Source organism: Lonchura striata, chromosome Z (assembly GCF_046129695.1).
Source record: "Lonchura striata isolate bLonStr1 chromosome Z, bLonStr1.mat, whole genome shotgun sequence".
NCBI lineage: Eukaryota > Metazoa > Chordata > Aves > Passeriformes > Estrildidae > Lonchura > Lonchura striata.
The window spans coordinates 86,320,891-86,330,006 of NC_134642.1; the positions used below are offsets into that span (position 1 = coordinate 86,320,891).

Below are 9,116 nucleotides of genomic sequence, written 5' to 3' on the forward strand. Positions count from 1 at the left end.
CTGGTCCCTGTCCCCTGTCCCTGTCCCGTTCCCTGTCCCTGTCCGTGTCCCGGTCCCTGTCCCGGTCCTTGTCCCGGTCCCCGTCCCGGTCCCTGTCCCTGTCCCCTGTCCCCTTGTCCCCTGTCCCTGTCCCGTTCCCGGTCCCTGTTCTTTGTCCCGGTCCATGTCCCTGTCCCTGTCCCTGTCCCTGTCCCTGTCCCTGTCCCTGTCCCTGTCCCTGTCTCTGTCCCGTTCCCGGTCCCTGTCCCCTGTCCCGGTCCCTGTCCCTGTCTCTGTTCCCTGTCCCTGTCCCTGTCTCTGTCCCGTTCCCGGTCCCTGTCCCCTGTCCCGTTCCCTGTCCCCTGTCCCGGTCCCTGTCCCTATCCCTGTCCCTGTCCCTGTCCCGGTCCCCTCCATGGGAGGACCGGGATGAACTTTAAGATCCTTTCCCAGCCCGTCTCTTCTCGGATCACACCACCCGCGGCGCCCGGCGCGGGCTCTGTCCTCTCCGCACAAGGACACGCGGTCCCCTCACAGGACTGTGCTAGCGGCGGGGCGCGAGGCTCTGGAGAGGCACATCCCCCCCACAGACCCGATTTTCGGGAAATTCTCCCCAAAATCGAGCCCGCCCCGGGCCTGGGGGCGGGGCCGCGGCGGAGCTGAGGGGAGCGGGGCGGGGCCTCGGTGGGGCGGGGCCTCTGGGAGCGGAGCGGGGCCTCTGGTGGGGCGGGGCCTCTGGGAGTGGGGCGGGGCCTCTGGGAGCGGGGCGGGGGCGCGGGCGGGGCGGGGCCGCGGCGGCGCGGGGCGTGGCCGGAAGCACGTGGCCGGACGGCGGGGCCAGGCCGCGGCCACTTCCTGCCCGGCGGGTCCCGGCGCGGCCGGCACGGAGCACCGGCCCTGGGGCAGTCCTGGCGCTGGGCACCGGCACAGGAGGTGGGTGACTGCGGGGGTCAGTCCGTCCGTCCCGTTACCGAGTGCTGATACCGAGCTCCGGTATCGGCAGTGAGTATCGTCTGTTACTACCGGCACCGGGCCCCACTCGGCTCCGGCACCTCCCAGCTCGACCGCGACCCCGCTCCCCAGGGCCCCGCTCCGCGTTCCCCCCGTCCCGTGGCGGCTGCTGCGCGTCTGGGATCGCGGACCGGCCCCGGTGTCCGTGATCCTGGCCCAGCGTCCGGCTGCGGCGTGTCCCGGTCCCCTCCGGGAAGAAGCCCGGTGCCCAGCGGCCCTGGAGCTCCGGAGGAGGGCTCCGCCTGCTCCCTCGGCCGGTGCTCGGAGCGTGCATCCCTGGCCCGGGATGTCCCTCCCCTTCCCCGGGATCGCCGTTCCTGACTTGTTCACACCCACCAGACCACCTCCAGCCCTGGGATCCCCGGAAAAGCGTGCTGCTCTTAAACATGACTCGGAAAGTGCCTGTGGGAAGGAAGAAATCTTCTTGAAAGCTTGAAGTAAACGTGAAATGTTTTGTTATTTTCCAGGGTTTGGGTGTGGAAGAGATCTTCCTGTGATCTCTTGAAGGTACAACTGCCATTACAAAAATGCTGGCTTCTTCTCCAAAGCTTTGCTTCTCTCTTTTGCACTTCACTTAAAGAAAGTCCAGAACAGTTGTGTCTCCTCAGAGAGCAAATGGGACAAGGGTGGGGTTTGCATCTCAGTATTTAGCCAAAAATCAAAAATCACTGTTAGATTGTCGGAAAGGAGGGCAGAGGCTGCTCCCAGCCTTCCTCCTGACACTTCTCCATGTTCCTCTGCAAGGGCTTCTCCACTGCAGACAGAGCAGCCACAGGTGACTACAGCTGCAGTCTCACCTGGGCAGCAGGTGAGGGCTGTGGCTTTCTCACCTGCTCTGAGAACCACGTGGTGCCCCTGTGAGGCACAGACAGGCTGCCATCACACTGGGCACAGAAACAAAGCAGGGGAAGAGAAATAGCCTCCTGACACTGGCCTCTGTTAATAAATACATCTTTGGGTAGATTTTTATAAATGCGTTTAGGTTTGACATTTTCACATCTTCCGAGATGTGATTTTCATTGCAGTCATGAGCTTCATAAAGACAATTCTGTCATGGAATCCAGGCAATGCAGGGTGCAAAAGCAGCTACAGCAGCTGAAGTGAAGGGTTTCATTCACGTGCTCTGGAACGTTTGAGTTCCTCGTCATTTCATTCTGTCTGTGCCCTTGCAGTGTCACAGCAGTCTGAAGCATCAGGCAGTTTATATATCACAAACTGAACTACATTTAAAGCTGGCTCCTACTGCCCTGGTGCCTGGCCCTGGGTTTAGATGGACAGCATGGTGATTTTCTTGGAAGAGCTTTCTTTCCCATTTTTTCTTTCCCATTTTGCTGTTGCTGTCTGGAACAGCCTGACAGCCTTGTGTTTTGCCTTCCAAGGCAGTAGAGAGCAGGTTTGCTTCTCTGTGCTCAGTGCAGCCAGTATCAGAACGGGTTAGATTTGACTGGAGATCAAGCAGAGAATGAGATAAACAAGGAAATATTTGGAATTGGCTGATGATGTGTGATGGGAACAGTACACTTGAAGAAGTAATCTCTGTGTTTTAGTCTTCGTTTAGAAGTTTTTAAGAAATCTCAGTATTTGGAGTTAAGCATGATGGGGTCTGGGAGCTGCTAGAAGCTGAGAAAGCAAGAGCAGCAGAAGTTCAGCAGTGGGGAGAAGGGGCTGACAGGGAGAGCTGAGGTAGGTGACCAGGAATGACATGGGCAGGACTGTCCTGAGCTTCTTATTCCAGAGTCCCTTCTGCAGCTGGGAGAGACCTGAGTGACCCAAAGCCGCTTGGGCATTTTGGATGAGGGGTTCTTATTAACTTCTTTGTTGTTTCTGGCTCGTTGGCCTTGCTCTTCCTGCCTGCTTCCAGTTGCCAGTGGCATCTCCCTTTTGACTGCCTGGTGCTGCTGCATCACATGTGGGATGTCAGATTCCCAGTGGTTCAGATGAAAAATGCTGGCAAGCAGCTTTTTTAAATTATCCCTGTCGTTGCCAGCTGCAGCCCTTTGCAGTTTTGCTTGGAAATGGCTAGAAGGAACTCGGATATCTGTGATTTTTTAAATTTTAACATTGGTAAATGTAACATTGGTAGCTCTTTACTTGAATTTGAAGGTAGTCCTTGCTTCAAGGCTACCTGAGAGGAAGTCAGGTGCTTTTGAGGAAGGTTGTGCTCTGGGTTCAGGTAGGAGTGCACCTCCTCTTGATAGAGGGATCAGGTTCTACTGTTGCCAGGGGTTTGAAGTTTGGGTTTGTTTTTTTTTTTAAGGTAATCGAGTTCCAAAGCAGGGTGTGTCAGTGTGCTGCTGCTCCCTGCAGCCTATCAGATCAGGACCAATATTTTTAATGTGTTCTTCACACTCAGATGTGAGGAGTGTCTTTATGATAGCCCAGCTGGAAGCAGGATGGGTGTGTGTGCCACTTAAAGGTGAGCACAGCTGAGAGAACAGGGACCTTGGGGTCTCTTCCAGACAAAACTCTTCAATGATTCCATGGAAAAGAATGTTTGCCCACAGTCTAAACTTTTCACTAGCAAAAGGAAATCTGAAATTGTGATCAGGCCTTTCTCTGCGTTACCTGTGTGAACTCGTGAGAGACTGCTTCAGCCTGGCAATCTGAAAAGCAGCAGGACTTTGCTGAGCTTCTCTTCCCTTTCCTTGAGGCTGTTTGTGCCTGCTTTGGTGTGGGATACCTGACATGGCTGTTTCTCTTTCCTGAAGAGGATTGGCATGGCTGTGGACTGAGTGTGAGAATGGTGAGCAGCAGATTGGTGCTCTGGTGGTCCTCATCTTGTGTTGTGGTGCTGATGTTGGATGTTTCTTGTTTCCAGTGGCCTGGTGTACATGCTGAAGAGCCTTTCATCATCCCAGCCACGTGGCGAGCTGAGAGGAGAAGCTGTTGTTTGACCTTCTGAGAAGGATGGATCAAAGTGAGTGGAGTGCTGGCTGCCTGTTTGTGCTGCTGCCTGCCCTGTGAAGTGTCCGTGAGTCAGCTCCCTGGACGCTTGGGAGACATCAGTGTTGTTCAGCTGCAAGTTTTTAGCAGTGGTCACTGCTGACTGTGTGTGACTTTATCCACTGGGTGACAGAAAGGGAGGAAGGAGTACTTGGATTCCAAACACAGCATCTTCAGGAGGATTTGTTACTTTCCTGCGTTGCTGAAGGCCTCCTCTCATACCTCATAACCACCAATATTAACCACGTTAATATTGTGAATGTGCTTGATTAGAGCTCTGTTCTCGTTGGGAACAGGCTCCAACCTGTTTGAAACAGGGACCTTGTGTGAAGTTGACAAAAATGTTGAAGTTTGGGGTCTTCATTTGGTCTGTTAAATGTTTTTCTAAGTACAGCCATTCATGAAGGTGCCATTGTACTTTTTCTTCCTTTCTACAGCATCTAAAGCTAGGTAGTGGTGTAAAGTAGGTTTATTGTGCCTACTACCACCTTGTTCTTCATATATTTATCATATTAGATGTTATGTTTACTTAGGAACCTGGGTAAGAGCGGAGAGCCTTCATAACAGGAACCTGGGGGCTCTTTAAATACCATCATCACACAAGTTTCATCTGTACAAATCTTGCAAATCTGAATTTTTGTGTGTTTGTGCAGCTAAGTGGATTTAAACACGCAACTCTTCTTAACCAGCCAAAAAGCTGAACTTCATCTGGCAGTTTTCATGTCTGGAAAAGCTGGATGTCTTCCATGAGAGTAACTGTAATGCAGAAATTCAGGCAGACTTTTAGAGGAAGTGTTCCATGTCCTGTACTCTGTGCTTCATGTGGTCATGAACACGAAGTAGGGTAGTCTCTCCAGGAGGCAGGGTGACTGTAGAACGTCCCTGTTTTACCAGTCTTGCAAAGGAGCAGGCTGTGAGGTCTGAACACGCTCATCCTTGGGCTGGGATCACAGGACAGCTGGGGTGGGAAGGAGCCCCTGGCAATTTCAGCCCTGAATTAAAGCAGAGTGACCTGAGCCACTTGCTCAGGGCTGCGCCTAGCTGAGGTTTGAAAGTCCTCAAGAATGGAGGCTCTTCAGCCTCTCTGGGCAAAAGAGTTACATTTAAGTGGAATTCTCTGTATTTTTTATTTTGTGCTCCTTTTCAAGTTCTTGCTGGGCAGTACCATGGTGGTTCTGTCTAGTTTCTTTCCCCTGCTCCTGGTGTTTGGGAGTGTGGATAAATCCTTCTGAGCTTTGCCTCCCTGTGCAGTACAGTGCCAGCTTGACCTTCTATGATACATGTTGTGATTCCTTAATGGTTTTAGTGGCTCTTTGTTGCATTTACTCCAGTCTGGAGGGCCCAAGGAGTACACAGCACTCTGGGTGTGGTCTGTGGGCAGCCAGGTGGCCTCCCTGGTGTGGGAGCTCAGTAAATGCCACTTCCAGAAGCCAAAGCAGTTGAGGTGGTGTAGTAGTTATGGTTAATGCAAATGCATCCTGAAGTAGCTTTTGCTGTTCCACATTTGAGCAAAGGTGGCTGTTAAATCTGCTCAGTTTGATGTTCTGAGTGCAGAGCTCTACGACTCACCTGAGCAATTTTAAGAAGACGAAAGGTATCACTTATTTTGGACATGTGACCATTCTGATATTACTGTTTGATTTTTTGTAGACTCAGACTCTTCACTTTCCAGAATATTTACTGGGTATGGTGATCTTGAGAATACTGAAGTGTACGAAGATGAACTTTATCCTGAGTCATCCAGTGAGCAGAGTGTTGATAGTGAGGTGGAGTTTCATCTCTACAGCCAGATCCACTACTCCCAGGACCTTGGAGAAATCAGCACACTGGAAATGGATGAAGAAGCTGATGTTGGAGAAGCCATGGGTGAAAGTTCAGGTCTAACTGAGAAACAGGATGAAGATGAGAAACTCACTGGTGCTGGTACTCAGCATTCAGATGAGCCAGAGATCATCATCCTGTCTGATACCCCAGATGAAGACAGTATATACAAAAGCAAGGCAAAGAAGCGAAGATATTCTTCAGCTCAAGGTAAAACACACATCCCCCCTGTATCATCCACACCAAATCACACCAGAGCTGCTGGATGTAATGCCCCATGTCCCCCTGAGTCTGGCGTGGGTGCCCCAAGGCAGAGAAGCAGCAGCAGTGGGAGGCCTGCCCCAGCCTTTTCTGCTGGACCTTCAGCCATCGAGGACGTGTTGGTGATAGACAGCAGCTCGGAGGAGGAGATCTCTGACAGCGATAACATCGAAAGCTGGATGCTCCTGGGAGCTGGTGCTGATGACTCGGATGGAGACATCATGTTGAACCTCGAGGGCTGTGCCACTACTATCAGGAAAGGTTAGTGCTTTTTACTGGCTTGTTTGTTCTTGAGTGGGGACAGCAATTTGTCTGTCACAACACTGATACCAGTACTTGAAAGATGAATGGAAAGCAGATGAGTTCATGACAATGGATGCAAAGCTGTGGTAAATTAAATGGTTTTTATTTGTACCATTTCAATACCTTTATTTCAGCAGCATGGCATGTGGAAGGAAAACAGATCTTTTCCTGGTAGAAATTTAGAATTAATATCAGAGTGATTTATACGGTGAACTTTGCAACCTTGCCAAGTATTTTGTGTTTCTGAGAGCTTATAAGAAGTGCCAGACCAGAGACCTTTCAGCTCAGGACAGCAATGAGCTGTAACAGGAAGGAGGCAAGGGGCAGAGAGGAGAGCTGAGCATTTCCCCTGCATGAGTTCAGCAGGTATCTGCTCCTCAGCACTCCTGACAGTTTGGGCTGTTCATCTGAAGTTGTCTGACTTTTCCCATGTGGATTCTGCACTGAATTCAGAGAGGTGTCTCCCCAGCTCCTAAAGTCTGACATTTTGGTGTTTTGATGAACATTCTTCCACATTGCAGCAAAGAAGGTCCATAATGGTGTGGTCAGTGCCACAGTTTGGCAGGTGTCTGTAAAAACCATTGTGTGTAACATGCACTGTGTCACCAACAACTCCAACCTCTGCTGCATGATTAGCCAGGATTTCTTCTTGCTCACTGGTTTCCTGGAGCACAAAGGCCATTACTGGGAACACCATGCCCTCTGCCAGATAGAGGGAAATCATGACCCAGACAAAGGCTGCAGAAAGAAATAAAGAAGAGAAGTTTATAAATAAAGTAAAATAGACCATACTTTGAAAGAAGTTAAGAAACTATGTAAGCCATAACTTTATTTGGTGCAGATATGAGGAGGTTTTGCATGACATGGAGCATTCTGTGACACTGATCTGCAGGCTGACTTCAGTGCAGTTTTTTGACAGTTATATAAACAGTATAAACAGTTCACATGCTGCTGTTCACACGCTGCTGCTGTGTTGTTTGAGAGGGAAGAGCTGAGGAATAGGCTTCGCCGCCTTCTTTGATGAAACACGTATTTCCAGACCGTAAATGTTTGATGACCTTCTGCTGGAATTGTGTGTGTTTTTGCACAGCCCAGCACAGCTTGTGTCTGCACAGACTTCACGTAAAGCACTCTGTTACTCCATCAGAGGCCCTAAAAAGCACGCCATGTTTGGAATTCATGTAGTTTTTTCCTCCTTGCAAATCCTATAAAAGTTTCTAAGAGTTGTGTTGCAGGTGTGCCAGTGCTGATTGAGGGGGCTGTTAAAAATCAAATGGATGTTTGGTACCAGGGGGCAGTTTTTGCTCAGTTACGCCACATTTTTGTGACAAACATTGTAATGTTTCTGGTTCACAGTGAATGTTGGCAATAAGCCAGCCACATACAGAGCGGACAACAGGGTTAGAATTTCCTTGCACTATGTAAATGGATCACACTGGTCAGAACTAAAATTGTTTTGTAGAGTGTAGGGATTAGGAACAGTTTTTGTGATGTTTTAGTGGGTAGTCAAAGGCAGTCATACGAGGTCATAAATACACCTGCTCTTCTGCTCTGGTTTTGTTCTTAACAGTAGGCCAGAACCTTCTCCAAACCCTTCCAGATTCTGGTGGGTGGAATTCAAGTAGCTCTAGTGCACAAAAGCTTGGTTCAGTGCTGCTTTTCTAACACACACCGTGATCCCCATGCAAAGACATAGGCTTAGAATAAATTGTGTTGTGTGTGTGTAATGAAAAAACAAAACAGCATCAAAATAGTTGTAGGGGAAGAGAAGCTATAGATGTTCCTAATGTGCAGTAATTGTAATTTATTTACTGAGCTTGTATCTCTCATCCTATAGACAATAATATGTCACTTGTCCCTGCCCATGGCAGGGGTTTGGAACAAGGTGATCTTTAAGGCCTCTTGGAACCAGAACCATTCTGGGATTTTGCGATTCTGTAAATAATTCTGCTGAAACATCAATATAAAATTTTTCAGTTCAAAGAAATGTATTTTAAAAATATGTATATTGGCAAATTACCATCTCAGAGACATTCTCTGCTCATTCATGTAAAATATTTTGGGACATGCACAGTTCTGTTTTCAGGGTTTCTGGAGAATGAGGTAGGTGTTTTGGTGGCAAAACTATACATGAATCACAATTTTAGAGGCTGTTGTATCAGTAGGGATGATCATAGTGTGTAAGAACTCAGGAAGCCTTGCCTTTGCCTTCTCCTCTGGAGCTGCCTGTGACTGTACCTCGGACTGACTTCCTGTGACAGTGCTGTGATGTTTAGTGTCCAGCTTGCTTCCCGTGGAAAAGGGAACTGAAATGTGAGCAATCCTGTGGTGGTGAGAGCAGCCGGTTGTGTCAGTCATTTGATGAGTCTGTCTTCACATCTGAGCCTCTCAGCAGAGATGCTGAACTTCCACTGCGTGAGAAGCAGCTCCTTAAGGGAAGGAAGTGAGCACATCTCACTCTGTTCATTCCTCTACACCTCACTTGCCTAACCTGCTCTTGTCTAACAGCATTATTATTTTAATATTCCCTGTGGAGTATTAAATAAATAAATAAATAATCCAGTCCTGGTACCTCTAGTGCTCAGAAAGTCTTTGCCCCCTGCAGCCCTCCAGCTCCAGTTTCCAGTATCTGTTGTGAAGAAAAAAGAAGTCATTTGGCTGTGGGGCATGAGTGGCAGATGAAGGTTTACCTTCTGGTCCTCACCTGTCATCCTATGGGTTTGTGGCTGGTCCACGAGTGCCAGTGCTCCCTGCACAGACGGGAGTCTTCCCTCCCCTCTGCCCTGCTTCCTTCCCGA

At 49.4% G+C, this 9,116-nt stretch overlaps 1 protein-coding gene across 2 annotated transcripts; it reads left to right on the forward strand.

Annotated features, from left to right (window-relative positions):
* Nucleotides 1–808: 808 nt before the first annotated feature.
* On the forward strand, nt 809–6,300 carry ZCCHC7 (zinc finger CCHC-type containing 7). Of its 2 annotated transcripts, XM_077790467.1 has the most exons (4): nt 820–912; nt 1,458–1,497; nt 3,809–3,907; nt 5,584–6,300. In XM_077790467.1, exons 3-4 carry the CDS (start codon nt 3,898–3,900, stop codon nt 6,279–6,281), a joined length of 708 nt encoding a protein of 235 aa, XP_077646593.1. In that variant the 5' UTR covers nt 820–912; nt 1,458–1,497; nt 3,809–3,897; the 3' UTR covers nt 6,282–6,300. The 2 variants fall into 2 exon arrangements, with proteins under 2 accessions (XP_077646592.1, XP_077646593.1); XM_077790466.1 differs by lacking the exon at nt 1,458–1,497 and having other exon boundaries at nt 809–912.
* The last annotated feature ends 2,816 nt before the right edge of the window (nt 6,301–9,116 follow it).